The sequence below is a fragment of the Taeniopygia guttata genome, chromosome 4, assembly GCF_048771995.1.
Source record: "Taeniopygia guttata chromosome 4, bTaeGut7.mat, whole genome shotgun sequence".
NCBI lineage: Eukaryota > Metazoa > Chordata > Aves > Passeriformes > Estrildidae > Taeniopygia > Taeniopygia guttata.
The window spans coordinates 61657617-61685530 of NC_133028.1; the positions used below are offsets into that span (position 1 = coordinate 61657617).

At 38.6% G+C, this 27914-nt stretch overlaps 1 protein-coding gene across 1 annotated transcript; it reads right to left on the minus strand.

Annotated features, from left to right (window-relative positions):
• Window positions 1–1882: 1882 nt before the first annotated feature.
• USP38 (ubiquitin specific peptidase 38) lies at window positions 1883–26539 on the minus strand. The gene is made up of 10 exons (XM_002192687.6): window positions 25597–26539; window positions 24195–24330; window positions 19760–19889; window positions 19406–19507; window positions 16480–16638; window positions 15928–16121; window positions 15301–15394; window positions 14363–14469; window positions 11942–13289; window positions 1883–8501 (listed from the first exon to the last, which is right to left on the minus strand). Exons 1-10 carry the CDS (start codon window positions 26279–26281, stop codon window positions 8340–8342), a joined length of 3117 nt encoding a protein of 1038 aa, XP_002192723.5. The 5' UTR covers window positions 26282–26539; the 3' UTR covers window positions 1883–8339.
• Window positions 26540–27914: the final 1375 nt, after the last annotated feature.

Below are 27914 nucleotides of genomic sequence, written 5' to 3' on the forward strand. Positions count from 1 at the left end.
GGGTTAAAGAGAATAGTCTTGCTGGGACCTAGTGATCTAAGAATAATATGCATCCTAAAAAAAAAAAAACAAACCTGGGGTTAAGGATGTTTCAGGGACAAGGCTATCTACAACCTAAAATAATACACTTATCACACCAAATTAGTTTAATTGCCATTACACACACCCACACCTCTTTATGTAAGAAATTGTGCATAATCCTTTAAAAAACTGGGGAGAATATGTAAGGCAGAAAATAGTTCAGAAAATTTAAACAGCTATTTCCAAAGGAGATCAAGTTAAAAAGACAAATCCCAAAGTATTTAGTTTTGTGAAAAATTGCTTAAGTAAAATGTAGAGAGATAGGCTGGACATTATTATAGTTCAAAAAATAAAATACAAATAGGTCAGAATTACCTTGACCAAGCGACTGCTATACTTTTTTCCCATGCCTTTTCCTTATGTATATGTGACATGTGAAGATGGTATGGTTTTGCTTAAATAAAGCAAACTCTTTCTGGTCCCAAAAAGAGTAGGAATCCACAGCTCTGCATACCCAGACACTCTGAAGCTCTTGCTTACATTTCTTTCCAGCTTCTACTTCTCCTTTTTAAAAACACTCTGCTTATTTTCCTTTCATCAAATCCTCTCCAAAGCTGAGCATTCATGCCTATTCCCCAGAACACGAGCTGGGGAATGTGAGCTGCTACTCTATAGTTCATCCTAGCTTTTCCCACTCAGCAAATCCTTAGCACCAAAGCAGACCAAATAGGCTAGAGATGAGCTGACTTGAGCTCAAAAGCAGCCTTGTCAAATAAACAGTTAAAACCTTGTGCCTGAAGTGCCTCCTGACTTGTGGCTCATTCTGTGCAATCCTAACTGCAGAAATATGGACCACAGTGCACAAACTCTACACTGGATTTGCTCCCAAGAAAATGAGATGTTGCAGAAATACTCTGCTTCTTGATATCCCCAATGAAAGGAAACAGTCTTCACCTATGACTACACTTAAGCCTGTCATCTGTGAACTGAGGGTGCACTTCAGGTCTAGTGGACTAATTGCATTATTGTCTTTCCATCCTTCCACCATAACATACTGTGGGAGAAGCACTAGTCTTAGGAGGCTACCTAGGATCCTGCTCCAGGAACTGGTCCTTCTCCTGCAGAGACATTTGTAACTGCTTTAAACAAAAGCAGTCCTTATATGCTTCTTTTACATCAAATCCCCAGATGCACAATATAGCAGACCAATCCAAATGATGAAATCAGCCACCTAGCTGCTTGTTTATACTGCAGCAAATTTCCTTCCCCAAGAAATTCTGCATAGCTGCTATTTTCATGGTCTCAGCAGTAGGAAACACCTCTTGTAGACCTGGGATGTTTAAAGCACAGCACACAAACAGCAGCTCCTACTGGAGCCAAAGCACTTATTAAAAAAGAAAAAAAAAAAAGTTAAAGCTTGATCTGTCTATTCCCTTGGCAGTCAGCAGAATCAAGTTACTTAATCAAAGCAAAATTGAAACATCTTAGGTCAAGAATAATTCTTCAATTAGCCTGAATAGGACTTGGATGAAGGGGAGGTTCCCACGATTTTCTCCTCATAGGCAGTACCAAATTTAATCTGGAGACCACATAAAGGCAGCTAATGCCAGAGGGAGCTGTGAGCAGCCAACTTGAGGAGACTCAACTTCAAACTACATATTCTAAGGGCAACCCAAACCTTTCCCTTCCCTTTCACACAGTTCACCACCCAGTTGTACTTCACAGATTATTAACTGGCCTGTGAATTGTTTGAGTTTCTTAGGTATTCCTGCAGTCAAGAAAAACAACCAAACCCAAAAGTCTTCTTTCAACTTTTAGTCTGGGGAAACTTGAGCAAAAATACAGAAGAGTAGAAAACAGCTTTTGAGAATCATGTCTTTATTTACAGGAGGCCTGAATGTTTCTCTGCCGTAACTTCATTGAGAAAGGCTGCATTTTTACCAACTATGATGTCCTTTATTATTTCAACAAGTTGAAGTCATTTCATCTTCTCTGAAGATTGAAGTATCACCAATTGAGAAGACAACTCAAATCATATGACTGCATTGTAAATACACAGGAAATCCAGCTATTTTGTTCTCCAGATACAGTTGGACCATCAAGAGTTCTCACATGACTTATTTTCCATGTTTTTGTATGAGATCGTTCAGGCTGAGATTTACAGGTAAAATAGATAATTTTAAAAAATCCGAATCACCATTGTTATATTTTACTAGAACATCTATCTTGCCTCTCCAGTCAAACACATGAAAACTTACATACTTTGACACACCTTTTGAGGCATTTAAAAGATGTATATTTTGACTTCTTTATGTATCCCAACACATGTACAGTAATTTTGACCCATCAATTTTTAAAAACTGATATTAAATACTATTAAAAATTGATGCCAGTTTACAAGATTAAAGCACAGGCATACAGCAAATATAGTTTCAACTGTAGTTCAGTAAAATAAACACCAGGAAGGATACAGGAAGAAAATGAATTACTTTATTCTGAGCACTAAATATTGCATTTCTTTAGTGAACATTTGAGAAAGGGCAAGTCAGTTGAAAAATTGTACTAACCTTTAAAGCCAAGTACTAACACATCCCTGTGTTTGACAGGGGATATGCCCTCCCCTCCAAACTCAAATGGCTTTGCATTTCTGCAAACCACTTAAGGCTGACACCTCCTGTTTTGTCATTTAATGCACACTGTAGGAAAACAAACAGCAAAACAGTTCACAGCCCTTGGACCAAATTTTTAAGAACTCTGAATAAACAGAGCTCCAACACAAGAGTCATGCAGCACAATGTTAAGGACAACAGTCTACATTCACAGAGTAAAGAAAACTGTCATTATAAACTGGTCAGTTTTGATAACTGTTCCCATCAAGTTAAAACTCTTTCCAAGACTACACCCTAAAGAAGTGGTCTCCAAAGTGAGGTTCATGCACCCCAAGACAATCCATTTGGATGCAAGAAAAAGTATATTTTGCAAAATTAAAAAATGAAATTTTAAATAATTTAAAAATAGTCTTTATTTCACTTTTCTCTCATACTTTTAAAATTTCTACTCCTGTGTATGTACATAATAAATTAGTATAGTAGTACATATATTACTTATAAATTAATAAATATACATAGTGGGTGCACATGTAAGTTTTTAGTGATATGAGTGTGCAGTCAGAAAGTTTGGAGACCACTGGCCTCGAGGATGCTATGATACTACAGCTGCTTGCACAATCATCTATCCTGTTGCTGAATTCAATTTTTTAACATCAACCTGAAATACACTCCTCAGCAGCATATTTTCAATATGCCTACTGAGATATTTCTCCTTCAAAATATAAATGGATATAATGATACAGTGGAAACTTCTGAAGGATCAGGCTCAGATCACACAAGGCATTGTTGACAAAGTATCCTTTGGTGGAATAAAGTTACAACAGTGAAATTAAAACACATGAAACTTTTAAATCAGAATAGAGCCATGCTGACCCTTTTCCATTTGTCCCATTTCAGTTCAGTACCAGCTCTTCTCCTTCACCACCTGCTGCCCCTCTTTCCCACAGCAACTTCATGAGGAACCACCCAGTGTTGTCTCTTTTGACATGTCTATTAAAGCACTTTTACACCAGATTCCTAAAAATATTATCTGCACTGGGAAAAAAAAAAAAAAAAGGAACAAGAAATATGTATCTTGAATCCACATTCCTATCTAGAATCCTGCAGATTAAGAAGATATTCCATTTTAAATAAGGAGAGCACATAATTGTAGTAAAAAACATTCATCCGTGCTTCACTCTGGGTTTTGGTTGTTGTGCCTTTGATTTGGGTGCTTTAATTCAAGCAAAAGTAGATTCTCAGTGAACTGGGGGATGTGTGTGTGCATTGTAACACCAAACCTTGTGTGATGAGGCAGTGCCACACTACACTCCACAGGCAGAGCTTGTGTCAGACACAAGCCAGCCAGCACCACACAATTCTTGGTTCTCTGTCACATTTGACCCCACAGCTCTGTGATTTAACAACATATTACTCATAGCTCTAAATTCAGATTTAGGAAGACCTACGATGACTGGCTACAGGGAACATGAAAGCCATCAAGATTGTCTATTCCGATCTCATTTAAATCATAGATCATTTGCTCACCTTTGAAAATATCCAATAATTTCCATCTGATTACATCCTACTGAAGATACCAAGAGACATAACTCATTACATCTCATTGTAGGTTGTTACCCAGGGAAATCACCCTTGTGTTAGAAACTGAGCACATTTCTTTAGATCACAACTCCTCCAAGATTCCACTTGCCATGATTTGGTAATTTTTATGCTTCATTCTCCTATATCAGAGACCAACACCACCCCAAACTGAGCAGTTAACTTTTGTTGTTATGTCACAGTTTGATATTTTCTTAATTTACCCTCAAATCTTTGAGCCTTAAAAACAATACTTGCAATGAGGCAAGACAGGAAACCCAACAAAAGAGCAAAACTCTAGAAAGGGACCTCTGGTTTATCAGGTTTAGTTGCCTACTAATCAGACACCACTTTGCATTTTGTTTCTTTCATAGATATACTTCACTCTTCCTTCAAAGCAAGGCTCTGCCCAGAAGGCTGTTCAAGAATTAGGAACTTTGCTTCTAATCTAAATTTTATTTACAGAAAGTTTATACCCACTTGATTTTGTTTCAACACTCACAGCTCCCAGAGCTTTTGCCTATCACTTGTACAAAAAGTATTCTGACTCAACGAACAAACTTAATGCTACAGACTAAAAAAAAAAAAAAAATTTAAGGTTTACCCATGAAATTAAACTTCCAGTGCAGAGAGAAGATAAAATATTTTAACTTTCCAGAGAAGGGAACACAGAAAAAAAAAAAAGAAAAAAAAGCTAGCCAAAAAGTGTGATTTATTCAGTCATTCAAAGAAGCCTCTTCTCTCCTCATCCTGTATAAATGGGCTCACAGACATTGTAATCACTTTTTACAGGGGAGACTGTTCACAGTAATCCATTGTGATGCTCCACATGAAAAAAAATACAAAATTAACAGCACAAAAGAAAGTTATACAATTTGAGTGACCATACAAATCACAGTCTGTCTTGGTAGAAGCAAATAGGATTTTAAGACATACCACCCTTGAGTGGCACAACTGTGTCTCTTTCATGAAAGCAAACTACAAAAATCCCAAAACTTCTGAAAAGGTCTTATGCATTGTGTATCTTTCTGTGGGTTCAACTCAATAAACTTACTAAGACTGGAGCCAAAAAGGTAAATAAATAAACCATCCAGCATTCATTGACAAGAAATAGAAATCAAAGTACCATATGTACAATTTTTCTCTCATGTCCAGAAGATAGTAGCATGCAACACTATTACTGTAAGAAATAAAAAAGGTGCACATTTCAAAGCATGAAATAATTCTTCACTTCCTCTAGGTTTACTGAAACCTTCCAAGTTGGTTATCTATGACTCGCCAGTCTAGGACAGCTTTACAGCTTTCAAGTCACCAAGCAGACTTACGAAAGGGTATCCTGAATTTTAATATCTACTTGTAAAACCCCAAGCAAATGCATTGGCAGAAGTCAACAAGGTGAAAGAAATAAATTATTTGCAGTTTCAGACATCCATCATTTTGCAGCTAAGCAGATCCAACCTGATTGGCATTATTCTCATGTAAATTTCCCATATTTAACACCTAATTTAGAATAGGCAAAAAGGGAGTAGAAAGCATTCTAAGAGCTCATGAAATATAGTTCAACAGGTATACAAAAGACATACTGCTTATTATTTTTAGGTAGGCTGCGTAATTTGTATTTTCACTGTGAGAACATAAAACCAGAACTGACCTTCACAAAATTATGATTTCATATAGAGTAAAACTACTTGCCTCTGCTTCTACTTACTAGTAGTTTAAAAATGAACAGTAAATTGACACAGAGAGACAAAATATTCCCAAGGTAAGGCAATGAGTAGACAGCTTTTTAGTGTGTCCTCAATCTGGGAGAGAAAAGCCAAATTAACCTGTCTTATAGAACATTTTGAAACCAAAGCAAACTGGCAGAGAAGAAAAAGGAAATAAAAAACCTTCTTAAACTAAAAGTTACAGAATTTCAAAGCAAAGTGAACCTTCAAAAAAAACCTCACCCAAGTTCAATGAAATGAGAATGTTCCTCATGGCAGTCTCAAAACATTCCGTGTTTCTGTCGCTGAACCTTTGGTTCAGAAATCTACCACTGAGATAGCAATGGAAAGAGTAGGCTAAAGCCAAGGTATCACAAACTATCACAAGAAAGCTTAGAAAGTAGTAAAAAAAGAAAAAAAAAGGGGAAAAAAATCAAAGTGAGCTGCTCTAGCTTTCTTGAGTATAACATCCGAATCTATACTAAGTTACATAGTTTTAGTGATAATATAAAAATAGCTTGCAAGATAAATTACCTTTGAGACTAAACTCCATATATTTAGAATCATATGAACAATACTTCTCTCAACAAATCTTATGCTTTTTTAAAAGAATTTTCTAAGAAATTTGCTTATTTTTATACAGTTATGCTAAAACCTGCCGGATCTGCATGCTTTTTAAGGACACGCTTTTTCACCCAACAGACTATAAAAACACAGCAAAAACATTGCAGAATTTTGTATTTAAAGATACGTTAAATAAATTTACACTTCCCTCTAAGATTACTCAAGAATTAATCACTGGGTTCAACAGTCTAAGTCCTTTACTTCTGTTATCCTCATTGCACATCAAAATCAAACTTGCTATTTCTGCCAACACTCAAAGGAGTGTATCCTCAACCTCTGCTGGCCTAATGACCAATCAAACACTGCTCCTTAGGCAGAATAATTTTGGGCTTCTGCAGACTGGAAAAAAAAAAATCCTGAACTCACCAAAAAGTTCTCACTACCAGCAAAAAACCAAAGGCAAAACTTCAAAAGACTCCTATAAGCAAAGATCCTCAGCAAAGACCAATAGAGGAAGATTTTCTGTGACTTCACAAACATAGCTCCGTTTTTATGATGGAGGTCATTTTTTTCCCAGCAGTACAGACCATAAAAGTCATAGATTGCTAGGTATGTGTGGGACTCAGATTCAGTCAAAGAAAGAAACGGAGAATTTCTAGCCAGGCAGAAGCCTGGGAAAGAGCTGGAGAACAATGTAAACAATTCTTTATCTCTCTTGTTTTTCACATTGTTTATAGTGAAATTTTATCACTGTGTGTCAAGCACTTTGCACCAATGGTGTAGCTTGTTTTCACTTCAGGACCAATGGAGTTGGTCCTCACGAAGCTCTGTATAAAAGAGCAGTGTATTTTGAATAAACCGGAGTTTTACTCTCACAGCCTTCTGAGTCAGAGTCCCTTCATTCCCGTCCTGCCTCGACAGCAACAGGTATGTATGTGCATTTTTTAATGAAAAAAATGATGGGCAACACTTACTGCATTTCAAACTTACAGATTTTAACTTCTGGGAACCTAAAAGCTTTCTATAAATGTCATGATTTCTAACACAAAAAAAATTGACTACTAAGACATTTTTCTCATCTTCTGCAGCCTCAGAGAGTTTAAGTTATAGTACTGCAAGGCACATACAGAATCTCTTCCTTTCCAATACTCAGCAGATATAATCCCTGAAATAATTTTTAAATCCTCAAAACAATCAGAAATGCTACTGAGTTAACAATTTCTATTTAAAAACATTGTTCCTACACAGCATGCACTTTTTTTGGATAACAAGTTAGCAAATATTTATATTTGTTTTTATTTTCAGTTACACTGGAAATGGACTGAATAATTTTTAACCTGGAAAGTATTGTATCATATCACATTTAAGTTATTGCCTTCATTACAAATGGCATCATCTCTGAAAATCCACACAGGTATTGTACTTGAAAAAAAGCAGTAGGTGTAAGACTACAGATGCAGTTTAGCCCATCTGAAAAAGTCTTTCTACATAAAGCAACACCATCAGAGTAAAAAATGAACTTTCTTCATTCAGTGGATGAGGAAACAGAAACTGATGTAAGTGCATTTTGTTCAGTTTAATGCAACATCATTAGCGTGTACTTAAAAAAAAATCTTAATTTTCTGGGTTTTTGGGCAAGCATATCTTACTATGAAAGCAACTGAACTTTTAAGAGGTAGGTTTTTTTCCATTATGCGCTTATTTATTTCAAATAAAACATAACCAAAAAACCACTAATATTTGCTTTTGGCCAAGTATCAAGTCTCAAAGCCTGGTACAACTCTGAAGAGTTCAGTATTTTATTTGTCCTCAGCAGTACTAGGCTGCTTTGGAACCAGTGTATTCCAGATTTTCTTCACAGTCAAAAGACCAATCTACCGACGGTACTGAACCCACCCCCTCCTCCTCCACCTGTCGGCCCACAACTTCCCGGGGGATCATTGTCATCAAATCCATTGGGTCGGAAAGAGCAAGAGGCTGAGGCAGCTTGAAGTGCTTGTGTTCGAGCACTAAGCTCTTGCTCCTGAAATGAAAGAATAAAGACAATTAAAAAAAAAACCCAACCCACAATCTTCATGCCCTTGATGCCCTTATAAAGCAGCATCACTAATTTCTAGTGAACAGCTTTGCTGAACTTTCAAGCTGAACATCCACAGCCAACCTAAGATGCACAATTTCCCTGACAGTAAGCATAAATGAAACAAAATTAAATCATTCTGAGTTCATGCTAAAATTGTATTTCATAACAACATGGGATGTCACTAAAAAATTAGACTGATGAGAAGTTAACAAAACAGGTTTTGATTTATGTTTCATATAAATTTTCATTGTAGCAATTTTCACATGCTCTTGTTCTCGGTTGCAAAGTCAAAAGGTAAAACCTTTATGTCAATGTTTGTTACTTTAAAGATATTTTCTCATTCCACTCCATCAACTGCATAGAGTAACAATATACTCAGGTAAAAGGCCAAAAGATGGACAAGCTATCTAGTTTCTATTCACTGCAGCTTATCAGCTTTCAATTATTATTGCTATGCTAACTGTTATAACGTAGCAAGTCTCTGCAACTCTCAAGCACTTCACAAAAATCAGCGTCCACTGCTGGAAAATGTGCACAAGTGGAAGGAACATGAAAGCTCTGCCTCCTGCCAGCTGCTTTTTCAGCTGAATGCTCCTGAGGCTTCTTAAGACATCTAAGAAGGGGATTGAGCACATGTTTTTCCCTCATTAGACATATCATGCTCTATTTTTTCTCTGGCCAACTAGTTCAATAAGCCCTGCAGCAATTTTATATCTTTAGCGTACCTTTCTCGAATTGGCCAAGAGCTTCAAAAATTGAGGGAGAGAAGGCAGATGTTGGCTCTGGAAGGCTAACAGGAAAAGACAGTGGACCTGGCTGAAAAGTATTCCAGTGCTAAGGCTCATACCTATAGCTGCCTTCACATGACACATCATCACCACACACCTCCTTAAAGGGAATGGGAGCAAACCTTGGACTGTATTATACTACCATGAAAACACAAAACTCAGGTCTTGTCCAACTTCTTTCACAGTTGCTAAAAGTAGATCTTGTGAATTGAAATTATTTTGCCCTTTTCAAAAACACAGCTTAAGTTTGTAACTACTGTACACTACTAAGGACTTAAATGCATACTCATTTTCAAAATTAAGATATTTGGAGGACACTGTCTACACAGATGTGTCGGTCATATTCCTCAAGACAGTATTATGCTATCTCCAGCAATATGTGGAGTCCTAAGTATCTAGCTAACTCTATGACACACCAAAGACTATATATGTTTACTAGTAATAACAAGGAAATATTAAAATCTTATAGTACCAGAAATCAAACACAGATTTTGCTTAAAATACCAGACCTTTCATAAATAGCCAATTTAGCTCAAAAACTACATTACCAAACTGTTTACCTTATAGCACTGTCATTTTTACAAGCAATAGCCTTATTTCTAAAACCATTGTTTGTTTTCAGGTTGTTATATTTATCCCCACAAGTACTACATTAGGTAAGTAAAACTTGATAGTCAATATAGTTCTCTAGACTTAGAATAACTAAGAGCACCCTCCCTTGCTTTCCGTTTGTTTGCAGTAAGGGTTTTAAAATTTGTTTTAAACAGAGTGGGAGCTACCCATATTGCAGGTTTAATTATTTATACTGAAAACATCTTCATTTACCATGTGGTAAACAGACACACAATAGCAAAACAAAAGCAATAAGAGACAGAATTATTTTGAACGTATCTTCTGAAAATTAAAGGCTTTCTCAGGATAGAAAAATATATTCTTAACTTAGCTGAAAAACATTAATTTAGAACTCTGAACCAACAGTGAAATATGGCATCTTAAAATTAGAATAATCTAATTCAATAAATCACAGTATTAGCATTAATTTCAGAAAAACAGTAACCAAGCACTTGTAATGAGTCTCAATTAAAATAAGAAAAGGTCAGGAGCTCAGAAACCCTGAGATTAATAAAACACTAAAAAAAAAGCCAATACTAAAGAATTCAAAAGTGAAAGGTAGGTAAAGATCTAAAAACAAACAAAAAAGAAAACACTAGAAAGCAAACAAAAATAAAATGCTTTGAAAATATTTTTAATTTTGAGACAGTTACAATTACAAAAGTAAAAAACTCACCAAATAGGGCAAGGAGTAATCGTTTTAAACTAAACAAGGGTAGAGTTAGACTAGATAAAAGGAATGAGTCTTGTATGAGGGTGGTGAAGCACTGTGGGTTACCCAGAGATGGTAAATGCCCCATCCCTGGAAACATTCAGGGCCAGGCAGGATGGGACTTCGAGTAACCTGGTCTAGCTGATGATGTCCCTGCACATGACAGGGGTTGGACTAGATGGCTTTTAAAGGCCCCTTCCAACCCAAGCTGCTCTTTGACTCTGCGATCAGAGATTGCCACTACAGAAGCCAAGAGTAAGTCAAGACGAGATGTGGCACTTCAGCACAGACAGAGAGGATATAAATGCTTTAACCACGCAGCTTGAAAGTAACAACAGAGTTGCAACTTAAGCTCTCAGTTTTCCTGTTCATGTTTGTAAAATACCTGCAGCAGATTTTCCACAGTGAGATTTAGCTAATTTTTTCTAAGTTAAATTTACCTAGTTCTTCTAATTTGAGTTGGCCTATAGCCCTTATAGGAACAGCTTAACCCATCAAAGAGCACACAGTAAAACATATTTTTACTCCTAAAACATTAAAAAAAAAAAAAAAAAGCAGAAAAGCATCAGTGCTCTAAGAAAAACATACGGAAATGTAGAGAACACTGGCTTTTTTTAACAGCAAACAAAAGACTGCCACAGCTAGGTGAAGTTCTCAGACCACAGAGAGTGTCCTGCTGGAAATGCTGGTCCCAGACGACATTGCATAGGCAGCAAAGGGAAAATGGAATCCAGTCACACACATTTGGTCATCATTTCAGCTGTTCTAGCATTTGGGTAAGAACAGTTTTGTAAGTCAAACTTGACTACAAACGAAAATGCACTAGTAAGAACACCACTCAGAAGTTTTTAAGTAAACTTAAGCCACTCTTGTAATTTAGCAAAGACAATGAAAGTTTGAACTGTTTGAAGCCACTCCCATATGGAATGACATGTGGTGAAACAACCTATACAAGCATATCCACTCAAAAATTTAAACTGAAATAAGTTTATGCCATTTTCCTTGATATTTCTCATCTAACAGTGACAACCTTACTACAAAACCTGTCCAGCAACACTAAGATGAAGCCAGATTGAAGATTTATAAGGTTAATATAGCAGAATACTTAAAAGCTACCTTATTCTTTCCTCTAGACTGCCTCTTGTGAGGAGACACCCTTTACACAAAGGAGAAACCAACAGTTTTCTCTCATCCGGACTTTGCTTATTTTCCTTGTCTTAGCTGTTTTAGCTAGAGGAGGAGACACCCTTTACAAAAAATTTCCATCTTACCTGCAAGTATAGTTTGTTATCTTTCGTAATTGCATCCATGAGGTCTTTTTGTAGAGGAGGGTCTCCATTTACCCAGAGGCCATTTGCTGGATTGGTGTTGAAGCCACAGGTGCTGTTCTGCTTTTTGTAAAACAGAACATAAGCAGTGTCCTTTGGAAATCTACTGGTGATTTTCTGGACTGACTGAAATGAGGTAAATGTCACTCTGCTGTCATTGAACAGAAACCATTCTCTTGGCATCTCAGCGTCCAGCTCATTTTCTACAACAGTACAAGGACTATCCTCTGTAAACAACTTATCCTGAGGAGAAACTAAAGAAAGAGCTGTAGACTGGTGGCAGAGCCCTGAAGGCCCTGACCCAGTAACATTTCTAGCATATGAATAATAATGTCCACTTTCAGAGGATACACCAGAATGCACCACCACAGAGCTCAACACATAGGGCACCAGTTGTGGGCAGGCCACTTCATCAGCACCAGAGGGCTTCAGTTTTTTAGCAAGGTTTTCTCCAGTATCAGAAACCTCCACACCAACAGACCAGCCTCCTGAAACAACAGCTAAAGGGGATGTTGCTCTTTTCACTGGCAGTTCCAATATAAGTGGTAGAGAAACATTGTCCAAGATTTTGCGCCTTATGTGACACTTTGGATCATATGAAAATCTCAAAAGAGTGAGGATGAGGTATTCAGGTTCCTCAATGATCTGCATAGTTTTTTCAGCATTCTGTAGAGAGGCACACTTTTCACAATAATATTTGTTGTCTCCACTAAGGATCTCAGGTGCCAGAAAATAATTGAGTAAGTCTGTAACTGACAGGGTATTTTTACCTACTAGACTCTGAGACATATCCCCGTTATTTTCAACTTTGAGTTCAGAAATTGTGGTATTCTCAGAGCTTGGCTCACTAGTAAAATCTCCTATGGTTCCTTCATTCATTATTGTGTCACATCCACGATTTACTTCCAAATTACTGAGACATGTTTCTGCAGCACGACTGGTTGCTGAAGTATTAGTTTGCACCATGTAGTCATCTTTCACTTCAGAATGTTCTATGCATTTTGGGTCAACATTTTCCAAGGAAGTTGGGGGACAGAAAGCCAAAGAGAGATCTGTGAAAGCTTCTTCCTTTTGAGACATACTTTTGCAGTTCAAACAGCACACGTTAGTCTTCAATTTTCCTCCAAACATCTTCTCTATCAGAGTTCTTTCTTCACTTCCCATACAAGGTACTTCACTAAACACTTGTGTTTTATGGGCAGTTTCTTGTGCCTGGGATTTGTCAGTCATAATACTTTCAGAACTCTTGGCTGAAGACAATGCTTTCAAAGTTCTCTCTTCTTCATGCAACCTGAAGACAAATGAAGAAAAAGAAATCCAACTAACTGTGCTATTTTCCAATATTGCCACACTACTTATTTTTTTTCCAGCTAAAAAATACAGATGGTTAAGTTGTTAAAGTGTCTTACACTAAAAAATCTGGATTTTTTTATATAAGGAAGCTGAAGCATAGAGTTCCAAAAACAGAATATGAGTGGCACAAATGCATTTATTGTGGGTCTCTTTATATATAACAGAACACAATTGATATATTGAAAGAACTGGGAAATATTAAAGAACCCTAGCAATGTTTTTATTATTTACCATTACATTGTGTTAATAAATCAGCTCTTGAGTTGACTGGGCCTGTATATCAGACTTTGTAAGAGAAAAAGTATTTGTCTACTGCCAGACTATTTCCAAAGATAATGTCAGAATTCTGCAGCCAGGAAAGTTCTGCAGCAAGAAAATCCAAACCAAAAGAGGAACCCAAAACATGGTGAAAAAAATAAGAGAACACTATTTCACTATTGAGATAAATTTCTCCAGAAGTGGAATGTGTCTTAAAATAATACTTCTTAAGCCCCATTTAGCAAGCCAAAACTAAAGAGGGTTATTAATAAATTTAGGTATTACTGATTTATCTCTGCCACAGTTAATTTGCTTGCTTAATTAACTGGATATAAAAAAACCACCCATACATCTCTTTGTGACTACTGGCCTTGTATGAAACACAGCTGTCTCCACCAACATGAAATTCCAGAAGCACAACTAAATTGCTTTCATCAACTACATTAATTTAACAACAGGACCACAACCTGAACATAATACCAATGTTTAGATTTATAAAAGTGGCACATTGTTACCACCATAACCTGTCCTCAATTACGTGGATTCAAGATGGCATCCAGACTTCACTACAGACTAAACTCATGAAGAAAAGTAGTTTGTAAACTATACAGAAAACCAGAGAAAGACAGGAATGAGGCTGAAAATTCCTGATCCCCACTCATGCAGTGGAACTGTTGCACAACTGCTCCTAAGAGTTCAACATTATGTGGTATGGCTGTAGATTCATTCCCATTAATGGCACCATAACCATACCTGTCTAGCAGGAATCTGAGATATTCTGAACAATCCTGCTGGGATCGAGGAGTGAACCATGGTGGTCTGGAAGCTTCAAAGAAAATTCTAGGAGCATAAGCCTCTCTCTGTTCAAGTGAGAGAACAGGCAAGATTACATAGGAGCAACTTAAAAAGTTGGTTATATTATTTTAATAGTAACAGCTGAACTATGAACTACATTATCCCAGAGTAATTGAATGAAACACAAGGTACACAAACATTTAAACAACTTAAGCATATGAAGAGAGAGCCATTAATTTTGTGGCAATCACCTCTAGTACAAAGATAAAAATAGTTTATCCTGCTGGAAAATATTAATGTTTAAGTGAGTACAAGCCAAGTATTTTAGCAGCTACCATTCTTGCTGGTGAGTTAAAAAACCTGTTTGCTTTCTTCAGAACACCAGTCCTTCATAAGTACCCATTTATTTTGAAGTTGATCCAGCCTCATCCTCTTCACACGTTTACTGCTATTATTCAAAGAGAACAGAAGTGTCCTGTGCCTTTCCAGCACTAGCAAAATGTTTTGAACAGCTAATAATGTTCACATCAGAATTTGAACTACAATAAAATTTAGTGTAAAAAACAATGAAGAAGGCCACAGTTTACCCTAGAAAGCCACATAAAATCAGTTTGCATATCAACTCTAATCTTATTTAGATTTTTTCATTCCTGCTTCTCAGAGAAAACCTATCACTACCTATTAATAAAAACAACAAAACACCAACAGCTTCCACCTAGAGAAATGTGTATGCCACACCATCTCAGCATTCAAAGGCAGACTGATTCCCATACAAAACTATAATATTTATACTTGAAATACTCCAGAGGACTCCAATGGCATCATGTTTGTTTCTCAATTTTGGTATATAGATCTCAATTTTGGTATAGAGAAAAGCAGATGGAAAACTGACATACCTGGGTATGGGCCAAAAATGCAAAAAGATGCTGTAATTTTCTCATTAGGGAATTACAGCCATTTAGATTCAGAGATAAAACATGTCTTCTGAAACTGAAATGAAAGAGATATCAGTTTCATTGCTAACATTCTAACAATGCAGTTATCAGTCCAGCTCAGATAATTACTTCAAATTGAAAGCAAGCAAAACACATAACACTTCCCTTTAATACTGGAACTCTGCTCTAGTGCAGATATAAAATTACTGTATGGTAAGAATTAACACTGCACAATACCTATTTTTTTAAACATTTAAATGTGTAGGAATGGGACACAGACTTTTTTTAATACCCTTCCAGATTATAACAAAAGCATCACCAAAAGTTTTTACAATACAGCAGTGAGCAAGGACAGTGAGGAAAAAAGGACTGGTCTTTTGACACGGGGCAGAAGGATCAGGATTTTTTAGTGGCTAAAATTGCAGTTTCTAAAGCTAAACATGAAAAAAAACCAATCAGCAAAATAACCCACTCAGCTCTAGCAAGGTGAGAGACCCCAGGACATGTTACTATTTTGTGAAAATCAAGAATGCAGTAACTGCAAGAACTATTTGCAATTAAAAGAGCTGTTAAGAAGGAAGCACTTACTCTGTAGCCATAAAAAGTGCCTGAATAACACTGTTCATGTAGCAAGTATTTCCTAGATTTATTAGGCCTGTCTTCCCAGTTTCAGATTTTCCAGAAAGTCTAGATAAACAAGATGGCAAAGAACTGTACTGAGAAGTCCAGGCACTCTGACTGAGGATCAACTTAATCTTCTCTTCAGCGGGTTTGGGCATATCCTGCAAGAGAAACATTTAACATGCTTAATAGGTTTCTTTATTTGTTTCTACAAACAGGTCTTGCCATTCAGCAGTATTGTATCTTTCCCTGCTCCCCAGTTCTCCTTCAAGGTCTTCCTGCTGTCCCTAATAGTCTAGAATATACAACAGCCCCCCTGCCCTTGTTCCCTTCCTCCCCTCAACCTTCTTCTTCAAAGCTTAATACTTATTATGTATTTCAAACATAGGACTGATATGAGATTATGTGGCTAGCTCTTTTCTCCATGTGGAAGCTGTAAAGAATTTGGATCTGTGGAACTACAGCTCCACATCTGGGAAAACAAAAAAACATTCCACGCTCTTAACATTCCTAATGTACCTTAATAGCTTCCAGAATGGGTTCATAGAGCTCTGGAAAACCTGAATAATGATACATCATACAGTGTATCAACTCAGTCAACTGCATCAAAAAGGCTGTACTGGAAGGCAAGCCATCTCTTTTGAAGGAGTGAACCAAACTGACCACGTGAGGGACAATCTGAATGGGAAAACAAAGAAACAAAGAAAAAGGTGTTAACTGCATTTTCTCATTGTTTTTTTCCTTCTACAAAATACCTCATTGGTTTGTACACGCCAAATGACAGAGGATCTTTTGTTATTAAATAAGAAGTGGTTGAGAAACAATGACTTGAAAAACGTACATTATTCTTTACACGACAAATTTCAAGCAGCACAATTAACTATTCAGTGTTCTCTTTAACTCACATAGCAAGTGTTAAAAGGAACTTTATGAACTTAAAAGGTGCATGCAAGGTTTTAAACAGTCAAGTGTCCAAAAGTACTCATCTTATTAAGGATATTGACTGCAAACATTTTGCTTTTGTGCCACCACTAATAATTTAGCATCTTGTTCTGATTTCACAGATGTGGTTTTTAAAACAAATCTCTACATTTTCCTTTTACAGAATCTAATACTTGGACTCACAATTAATTACAATTAATTGGACTCCAATTAATACATTCCTGCTATTCCTACAAGAAGGAAACTGGCCCATAGCTCCACCTAGTGAAGCATCTCAGCTCCATAAACCATGACCATGTCATTTACTACAAGCTGAAAGTTTACCACAGCTATAGTAATCTCTTTGAGACTTAATTCAGATTCAGGACTACTTTAAATTGGGTCAGATTAGAATCAGAAATGTTTACTTCATGTCCTTCCTCTTCTTCAGCACAGCTCTCTATTTTTACATATGTGAGACATTAGCCTTAAGACATCAAGTGAAAATTTACTTCAAAGCAATTTACAAAGAGAGGGACTTCTCACTGTGAACCAAAGTATTTCAGACACCTTTGCCAGTTGCCAAGCAATTAAGATTAATTAACTTTGAAAGAAGTTGATAGAATAATTTCTTATCATTCATTACTACCAAACAATTTGTAAGCTAAAGGCATAAAATATAGAACAGGAATCATAAGAATATAGGAATCTGAGGAAGATATACCAATTACAAGAACTGATATAGTTCAAAACACCAAAGTAAAAAGGGCTAGGTGCAAAATACAGATCTGTCTCTTTTTCAAATATTGGTAATTCTCTGGGTATAAAAAATATTTTTACATCTCTGATAGATAAACCTTGCTCTTTAAGGAAGCAAGATACCCACTGTTTAAAAATAAAAACACAAAGATGAAGTGTTCACTGTACCACAAGTTCATACTGAAAGCTATTACAATGAAAAAATTATTCCACTTTATAAATATCGGTACACAGCAATGAGAAAGCAACTACTGAGCTCCAAGCAGGAGCTTTGTATTAGGTAGATCTGAGATATGATACTTCTGCATAGACAAGCACATGGGAAGAAAAAGTATAGGTTCTCAGCTCTGTCAAACAGAGTCAAATTCTGCAGGGTGGATAATACTGAAAGTTACACTTCAAATACACACAGAATTATCTCTTCTGGCTTGAGGTTGCATTAAAGTTTATATATCAATAGATTTTTGATGATCATAAGTTCTACATCATAAGTACAAGACTGCTTCTGCTATAAAAATATCAAAATAATTTAATTTAATAATTTAATGATGCTCAAGTGTAAGGAGGGGGAATGTAATTTCAGATACATTACCCAGTAAATTCATTTCTATTTATCAAATGTGCATTTGACACTTTCATAATCAGATCAATTGTTTTTAAAAAACTAAACAAGCACTTGAAGTGAAGAAGATATTACAGAATATTAAATGGTAGTAGTATAAAAATGATAGTGAAAGAAGAATTTTTTAAAATGGAGTAAAAATGGCCATGAAATCTTGCAGGGAGGTGTGTATGCAATACAGCATGAAGCCTCCAATAGAAATTTTCTCTGGTAAATCAAATTCCTCTTTCTACAATAGGCTATCTCATATTTTACTTTTTTTTCTAATGTTTTTGTCTCAGGAAAATGGAAGAAAAGCAAGACAGAAAAATATATGAAATATTTATGTTTTGAGCATATTCAAAGCTTTTAATTGTAACTCAAATTTCTATCCTAAAACAAGATCAGGGCAGTGGAGAAACTTCAGAGATCTCTCATGAAAAACCAAAGTAACGGGCAAAAGGCAATTACCCTGACATTAAACAAAGGGCTTGATGTCCTTTCAGAGCCTTGGGAACAGCTTAGAAAGAACAGGCCAGGCTGTTACTATTAAATCTCCGACATTTCTCCTAAACATTAAGCTGAACACCGAGTGTGGGAACACCTTGCTGTATTGATACAGTCACTGTCGTGCTCTCCTATCTATGCCCTTAACTAATGGAATGCATTTTGAAAAGGGGTCATTAAATATGGTGACCTTTAATTTGCCCATGAACATCGACACAGACAGCACAGCTTTCTGGAAGTTAAGTACTTCTTGGTCTTGAGCCTATTCGGGGTGACCAGGTTACATAAAGCAGATTATCACTGTTACTTGTTTTCCCCAAACAGCTGTCCTCAAAAACCTACTTGCTGCCCAACTTTATCAGCCAATTTCACACCCATGAAATAGATTTCCAGAAGCATGCAGTCAAAATGTGATGCCCAGATACTCCTGCCAAAAACAGATACATACAAGGAAGGACAATGCTTGTTTCTAGTTATATATGAAGTGGTTGAATCTGGAAGCTAAAAAGCCTTCCTGTAACCACAGGAACCTGATTCTAGGACCTTCTAACAGACATAATCCAAGCACATAAATTCTGTTGCTCTTTACACCTATTTCAGAAATGACACAGTGAGTGACATTTCAAAGCACCGAAAAACAGTTATTTAGTAACTCACCAAATGAAAAGCTTCTGGAGAATGCTGGAAACTAAGTAACATGTGGGAAAGAACAGCAAGGGCACCAGGCCTCACTAGAGGAAACCAAAGTCGATTAAAGACCTAAAAAAACCCACATTTATTTCAGTGAATCTGCAAAGGAAAATATCAGTAAACACAAAAACAAATCTTCCAACACACAGCCATTTGAAACAGACAAAATCATTACATGCAAGTGACAGCTATAGATGCATTTACATATTTGTAGAGTAAGAAAAAACTGTATGTTACAATAAAAAGGATGCTACACGATTGCATAGCTGGTAGCAATTCCTTTCACTCTCCCTGAGTTTTGAATGCTTTTTTCCAACATACCAATTCAATCTTAAGCAGAGTGACATCAATGAGGATGGTAAATTTCTGGACTGCAGCCAATCCTTTCAGCAGTGCAATCACCCATGTTTCCACGTGCTGAGCCAGAGGCCAGGACAGCCAGTCAATCATTCTGCAAGGCAGGAGGAGAACAAGAAATACAAAAAGCTTAATATGCCACTAACTTTAACCTCAACAAAAAAGATACCTTGGATTAGCTTGCAACATGCCTATGCAATAAGACTCATAATAAGTAATGCGGGAATGTTGGGCAAGTGGTAAATTAATTTTGATTATATCTCAAGTCATTTAACTCTAAAATTAATAATGATTTATTTAATACACTTGAAGTAAATATACATCCCCAAAAATATGTTATCATAAAACGTCACTCTTTTGTATTGTTTCTTGTTGGTCTAGAAAACGCACCCTGATTTTACAGACATTGAGCTAACATATGGCAAAAAATTACTGCTGAAAGTGTGCCTGTACCTGGTAACCTCCCCTCTAACACCTTTTACTCCAAAGCAGACCAAAACTGACTACTAAGGAAACCTCTTCAACTTATAGCTATACTCCCGGAAGCCAACTCAAACACTCTAAATTAATGGTAAAATCTAGTAATTTTAAATACATTGAGCAGTCTTGGGTCTGCATATATCTCAAAAGGGAGCATTTTGCTTGAACTAAGAAAAAAGTGAAGGGACCTCCTGTGCCTAGAAAATACAGTGAAATATCAGGTATAGAAAACAGAGGTATTTTAAACTAATAGTCAATTTATACTGATCCTTAAGGCAGACAAGCAGATGAGTTGAAACAATTCTAAGACACAGAAAATATTTTAAGGGAGTGCCAGCCAAAACATGAAATCTAGGCTTTGCTCTTCTGAGATTTTACTTGGCAATATTTTGAAATTTTTTTAATTGTCCACAAGATTCCTTTCTTTAAACAAGATGAGGCAGGATTAATTAGGTGGAAGAAAAAAATGTCTGCCACAAGAGTGGACAGATACTGAGACAAGTTATAATGCATATATCTTAGAATCTGCACATATAAAATTCATAGGTTTCTCTAAAAATAAGACATCTTTAGAACTGCCTTTTTAACAAACATGCATAAATCTTACCAAGTTTCTGTTGTATTACTACAAAAAAAAAATTTGGAAAAAAACATGGCAACATCATAATCAGTGCTGTGAATTTACACAAAGCTCTCATTTCCTCAATATGTTAAATTCAAACATGTTTATCCTGAGCAACCGTTCCATATATTCTCTAAAACAGAGGATCAAAAACACAGGCCCAAACTGGTTTTGTCTGTGAAGAAATAACCTTAACCTAAAAAAAGACCCCACAACTCATAAACCAATCATCTTCAAATCTCCCCCTCCTTGATTTTATAGGCTTGATATTTTTCAGCAGTCAGAAACATCTGCACAGCTAGTTTAAATTTAATGACAATATATTATTTTCTTAACTGTTTAGACAAGTATTCTGTACAGCCTACATCAGAACCACTATTCTAAAACATCTGATTGTTAATCTGAGAGTTAATGATTTTGAGAGCAGAAACAAAAGCCAGAAAAAGATACAGAAGTGAACTTGCAGACCTGGCTAGGACTGTCCCAAAAAGCATCAAATATTAGATCTGATAGGTGAAGATCAGGTATATTGGATGCATTTACTTGGCTTCTACTCTGTTGCAATCAATGACTACATTTTTAGGCAGACACTACTATGGGCCATGACAACCATGAATATAAACAGAGGATGCTTTTTTTGGGGTTTGACTAGATTAAGAGAACCTTAAAAGCTTCAAGAGGACTTTCTGCCTCATACCACCCCAAAATCAGCAGGTCTTAATACCAATGTGTGTTCCTAGTGAGGACAGTATTTTTTATATCTTTGAATAGAAAAAAAAAAATTACTTGGACAGTAACTTCTTTCACAAAATATCTTCTTCACCATATCAAAGAATCTGGCAGCTCAGGTGTGAGTCCCTCTGATTAGGAAAAAAAACCCCAAATAGCAACAGAAGATCCTCAGATTTCCTGGCACCCCAAATAAATTACAAGTCTTTTACATAATTTCACATTTTTTCCAATAGGACAGAGCACCTGGTTATATCTGGAGATCTTCCCTAGCAAAATTTTCAGTTTCTCTTAAAGACACTTGGGTTGAAGTGCAAAGAAGTATTATACTTGTCAGGATCCTGAGTACAGCCCGTTCATTTCCTCCCAGAGTTCTGAAGAAGACTCTGAAAGTAGCCATATATAGCCTCAAAAAGATTCAACAATTTTCTGCTTTTCCTCACTGATGCTTCAGGTAAGGTTTCATGAGACACCTAAGTCAATCAGAAACAGCTCAAGCCAAATTCTAACATGATCTTGTGTCTAATATACCACCCACTCTGAACACACTCAATTTATGAGTCTGTTAAATATAAATTATTTCCTATTCTGTGCTCAGCTTTAGAAAGTGCCACAGACTCAGAGTGACACAGATGTTATACTTAGGAAGTGAGCAACAAGGTCACTTTTACAGTGACCAAACAATTTACAGGGACCAAAGCTCTGCTAACTCTCATCAGACCTTGTTGTGCCTGGAGTCCTGCATCTCCTGGGAATGTGGCAAGCCTGATGACAGCATAGTCATTTGGTGCTCCAGACATTCCAGCTGCATTAACCTCTTAACAATTGCTTCACTAAGACAGAAGAGAGTAATAACTGCAAAGGGTTGCCAGAGGTAGAAAAAGAAACTGGATACAGTGTTGACATGAGGTTCCATTGAACCAACATTATTTCATGGAACAAAACTAGAGGCTCTTAAGAGAGAGCATTACCTCAAAGAATGAGGTAAAAACAAGAGAAAAACTCACCCATTACATGGCTGTTACAAAAAAAAAAAAAAAAAAAAAAGAGCATTTATTTGATAATAACAGCTCCTACTGTAACCAAAGCTCAGTACTACATTACTTCCCTAAGCAGAGGCACACAGCAAAGCCATTCTCAAGCTACAGTTACATGATCACGCTGTCTTGATGCAGCAATGACACATAAATGTTAAAACTACACTAACTTGAAAACTAATCATCACATTACTGGCAAATTATCAGCATGACCAAATCCTGATTTTCCCAGCTCTGACCTTTAGACTGGGAACACAGCTTTGGCGAAATTTCTTCAGTCAAGGAGAGTCTCTTAAAGTCCCTAAACAATATGTTTTACTCCAAATTGTATTACTAATGCTGCTTCTTTTCATTATGTTTGCGACTAAAATACAGCTTCTCAACTTACTGTAAACACAAGGGATGTTTTCAGTGTGAGAAAGCCCACCAAAATATCCGAGCGCTACACTACACTAATGCTTAAGTATTACACTATGCTCCAATGGATGTACTTAAAAGTAATAATATTGCAGACACTGAACTCTTAGTTGAAGGCTTCTTAAAAGTTATTGTTTAAACAATACAAATTTCTAGTAGTCCCCTGTTTAACTGCATTACCCATTTTTCTACCCTCCAGTAGTCAATAACAACTTCTTCAATGGGGTTAAAAAAAAACAAAACAAAAACTTAAAGGTTTTCATCCTTCTATCACTGTCATCTTTCTGCATCACTATTATTCACCTATCTGAAGACACTAACAATTCCAATCTGAATCCCAGTCTGTCTACATGGCTATTCATCTCCACATTTACTCAAGTTTAGATTACTGACAAACATAATATACAATTGCTTTTACATAATTTCTATTTCTGTACCATTCAAAGAACATCCAAAAAACCTATGAGGGTTTGAGTGAAAAGGGTAATGGAGGTTGTTCTCTGTGAATCCTTCTAAAAAATCATTAAGATATCTAAGAAGGAAAAAACCCTCAAAACTGAGGAGTAAAACTCATTGTGAACTGGCTCCTCTCTTCAGAGGAGGAGATGATGGTTAATACCATCACATGAGAATGCTACCCTGCTTCTTGGAAAAGCAGTAAGGTTTATCTTCTGAAAACAAGGCCTTGTTTCTCAGCCTGACTGTAAACCCCATGAAGTTTCCTACTTACACCATCTTCCGTAAGGCAGGAGACCTCACTTAATACGTCATCTAAGAGGAACACAGGTGTTTCCTCTCAGTTTCTATTTAACCCTCATCATCCACCCCAGCAGGGCTGAAGAAGGAAGCCACAACAACAATGAAGGTAGCAACCTTAAACTGAAACCATGCCAGTAACATCCACAGCATCGTTCATATATACATACATATATATATATATATATCCTTAAACCCTTAACATGCCAAAAAGCATTACTTGGAATACCATCTTAAAAGTTTCTGTTCTTCATGCTTTTGTTTGGTTGCTTTTTTTTAATGGAACTTCAGTAAAAACTTCAAGAAAGGCACGATTTAGAAACAGACTCTTCTCTCCCTTCATAATTAAATACATTACCTGCACAGAGCTTGAGTCATACTTGCATCTTTCACATTAGGATCTGTAGTAAGGCTCCTGATGAGTACTGTAATCATCTGCAATGGTATGTGCTGCACAAGACTTGCCAGTGCAACAGAAGGCTCGAACGAAGTATCTGTAACAATTGAGTATGACATAATATAAGGAACTAAAAAGAAAATCCCACAGAAAAAGAAGCTTTATGTTCTACCCTACAATCTTACCATAGTTGAAAAGTGACCATAAATCTGTCCTACATCTTGCATTCTATTATGACAAACCAAACCAAAATTAGAACATATAAATGAATTAAGGACAACGAACAGCAGTGAATTCTTTAGTTAATTTCATATCCATGCAAGAAAGTGACAATCTGCCAACTACTTCCTCCGCCACCCTAAGTGGAATTGAGAAGTAGGTTTTATATTTTTCTAAAAAGCAGTACCATAAGTTGTTTATTATACTTCATATTATGCCTAGGAATTTAGTGCAGCTGATATTCCCCACATCCTATCTCAACAACTCCCTGTTAACCATACCACTTATGGCAAAATGCAATGTTAAGTTTCCCAAGTGCCTCAACAGCAAAGGCACTTTGCAATGGGATCTACTATAATACTTCACAGATTTCAGAAGTCAGAAATGACTTATTTACAATCACATTTCCATTACTCAGGCACTGGATGTTTCCTAAAATTTTATATATTGCTTTTACATATATTACTTATATATATTTATAAATCCCAAACTGTTAAATGGTTCCAAGGAGCAAGAAGAAAGAACAGCTTTTTATTGAATAACAGAACAGAAGGGACCTCTGGAGACCATGTAGCCTCACCCCTCTGCAGGAGCAGGTAACACAGGAACACACCCAAGTGGGGTCTCCCTCTCTCCAGAGAGGGAGACCCCATGACTTGCATGGGCACCCTGTTCCAGTGCTCCGCCACCCTCAATCTAAACAAGTTCTTTCTCATGTTAAGGTAAAACTTGTGTTTTAGTTTATGGCCTTTGCTGTCATGTTGCTGGGCACCACCAAAGAGTTTAACACCAACTTCTTGGCAACAGCCTTTCAGATATTTATATGCATTTTACTATTGATAGTTTTAAATCTTTCTTAATAGGGCACCCAAAACCTCATTTCAGGATTAGATTTAAAGCACTGTATCAGGAGTTTTTCTGAACGCCATCCTAATCTGCAGCAAAACAAATCACTATTCCCCTCTAGCTTTTGGAGGGGTGGACAGGAAATAAAAAAGGCTTTGCTTTCTCGACAGTTAACAAGTTGCACTTTAGTATGCGGGTGAGAAAGCAGTGGTTACCAGGTGATGCCTGCAAGAGAGCCCACTGCCTGCGCTAAGGCTTTTCCTCTTCTCCTAATAACCTACGCGCCACTCCTGCTCACCCGTGGCAGAGATGACAGCGAAGAGTTCCTGCAGGGAGGGCAGCAGCGTGTCGGGCTCGGCCTTCCAGACGCTCCTGAGCAGCGCGCTGACCTGGGTCACCTGCGAGACGTAGAGGCGCAGCTCGGCCTCGCGGGTGCCCTGGCTCTGGAAGTGGGCGATGCTGCGCACCAGCTGCTGGCAGAAGGCGAGCGAGAGCTTCCTGCCGCGGGGCAGGCACTGCGGGAAGTCGCCCAGCAGCTGGCAGAGGCGGGCGCAGAGCGGCGGCGCCGGCCGCTCGCACACCAAACGCAGCGCCTCCACTTGCAGCAGCTCGAAGAGCTCCAGCACCGAGGGGCAGCTCATGATGAGGCGCAGGCCCGCCTGGATGTAGTCGAGGATGGCGGGGTCGCGGTTGCTCAGCTCGCCGTAGCCGCGCTGCAGGAGGCCGAGAACGAGCCCGCGGTTGAAGAATGCCTCGAACTCGGCGCGGTGAAAGCGGCCGTAGGCGTCCAGCACCTGCCGGCCCACCTGCCGCTGGAACGGGTCGGGACCCTGCAACACCAGCCGGGTGCCGAGCGCGAACATGGCGCGGCACTGCGCCTGGCTCAGCGGCGTCTCCGCCGACTCCACCACGCGCCGCACGATCACCCGCTTCAGCGGCAGCGGGTGCGAGGAGCTCACCAGCCCCTCCAGGATCTTGTCCATGGCTCCGGGCGCATCGGCCGAGCGGCGGCGGCGGCGGGCCAGACTAGGCCTCGGCGGGGGCCGCCGCCGCCGCCGCCTCCCCGCGGCCTTCTCGCCGCCCTGCCGCGCAATGCCGCCGCTCCCGCCGCGGTCCCCGCAGCTCCGGCCCGGCCCTCGCCCGGGCGGCGGCCCCGGCCCCGCTCCCCGGCCCGGCTGAGCCGACCCCGAGGGAGGCGAACGAACTCCGGACCCGACCCGGAAGCGCAGCCCCGCGAGCGGGAAGCCGGCCGGAGAGGGCAGGGGAGCAGCGCGCAGGCGCCGGCCCGGCCGCGGCACGCCCCGCCCCCCGCGCTGCTGCCGGCCAATGGCGAGCGGGGGCGGGGCCGGGCCGGGGGCGGGGCTGGGCCGCCGTGAGGGGACGGGGGCGCGGCTCGAAGCGGCCCCTGGGAGCGGCTCGGGTGCGGGAGGGGCTCCGGGAAGCCGGAGGATTTAGAGTCGGCGCGGGTTGTTACCCTGTCACCTGCTCCCCAGCCTGTACAAGTCCCGCTGGCTTGCTCCATCCTCCCTCACGGAGACGCTTTGGCGCATGAGGCGATGGCGGCCCGCTCTCGGCCTTCGTGTACAGCCCGTAAGCTCCTCCTGAGATGTGTATTGCTTCATTACCGCTCATCCTTGCTTTAGTTGTTGCTCGTTTTTGGATGCTAGTTACGGGTGTGCTTGTGAACAGCAGCACTTCCTCAGAGCGGCCTTTGCTCTTTAGCAGCGCTCTAACAGAGCAGAGTTAATGCTGACACACACGTGCTTGTTGGGAGAGTGTTCCCATCCTTACTTAATCCTTCATTTCTGACCCGGTTTAGCTCCAGTTTCCAACAATCAAATCTTGTTAATGTACTTTGCATTTCATACCACAATACGTTTTGAGAATAAGTGAAAAACAAAGAGTTCTGCAAATTACTAAGACTGAATATTGTCATACAGTCATGGAATCAGGGAATGGTTTAGCATGGAAAGGATCTTAAAGGTCATCTAGTTCCAGCCCCTCCTACCATGGAGAGGGATGCCACTCAGTACATCACCTTTCTCAGAGCTCCATCCACCTTGTCCATGTTACCTCTTTGAGAACTAGGTAACAAGAAAGGTCACAAATTGAATTAAAACCACCATTGCCAGTAAACAAACTGTAGACCAAACTCCACTCACTCAAATCAAATCCTTTAGGCCAGCTCTCTGTGACGTAGGTGACAGTCACTGGTGACAGGCCAGCTCACTGGACGTGCCGGCAAAGCCTTCTTGGTTTGCTGTTTCTGAAAACATCTTCATGCTATGTGGTTGAGCAATACCTGTAAATCAGCATCAGGAGAGTATGGGAAATGAGCCTAATTATTGCCTGCTAGTATTTGAAGTGGAACACGTGCAGAATCTGAGCTGGAGCTTAGGCTGACAACAGATACCATTGATTTAAGAGTAAGTAAAAAGATCCACAAACTCTCCAGGGAGAGCTGTGAGATACTACAGCCATCAAACAACAAAACATGAAACCAAGAAGTTCAGAGATGGCCTGAAAATTGAGCCCCTGTTGATAAATTATTTCAGTTGCTCAGTTAAACAGCTTAGATGACTTGAACTTTGCTCCTCTGTCCTTCAGTTTTCTGTT

Excerpts from the sequence above, each read along its gene's own strand:
- USP38 (XM_002192687.6), bottom strand. The coding sequence starts at position 26,281 with ATGGACAAGATCCTGGAGGGGCTGGTGAGCTCCTCGCACCCGCTGCCG. Across the intron at positions 19,508-19,759 it reads CTCTGCTTAAGATTGAATTG|GTCTTTAATCGACTTTGGTT; the intron begins GTATGTTGGAAA and ends GGGTTTTTTTAG. Across the intron at positions 15,395-15,927 it reads GCACTTTTTATGGCTACAGA|TTTCAGAAGACATGTTTTAT; the intron begins GTAAGTGCTTCC and ends CTTTCATTTCAG.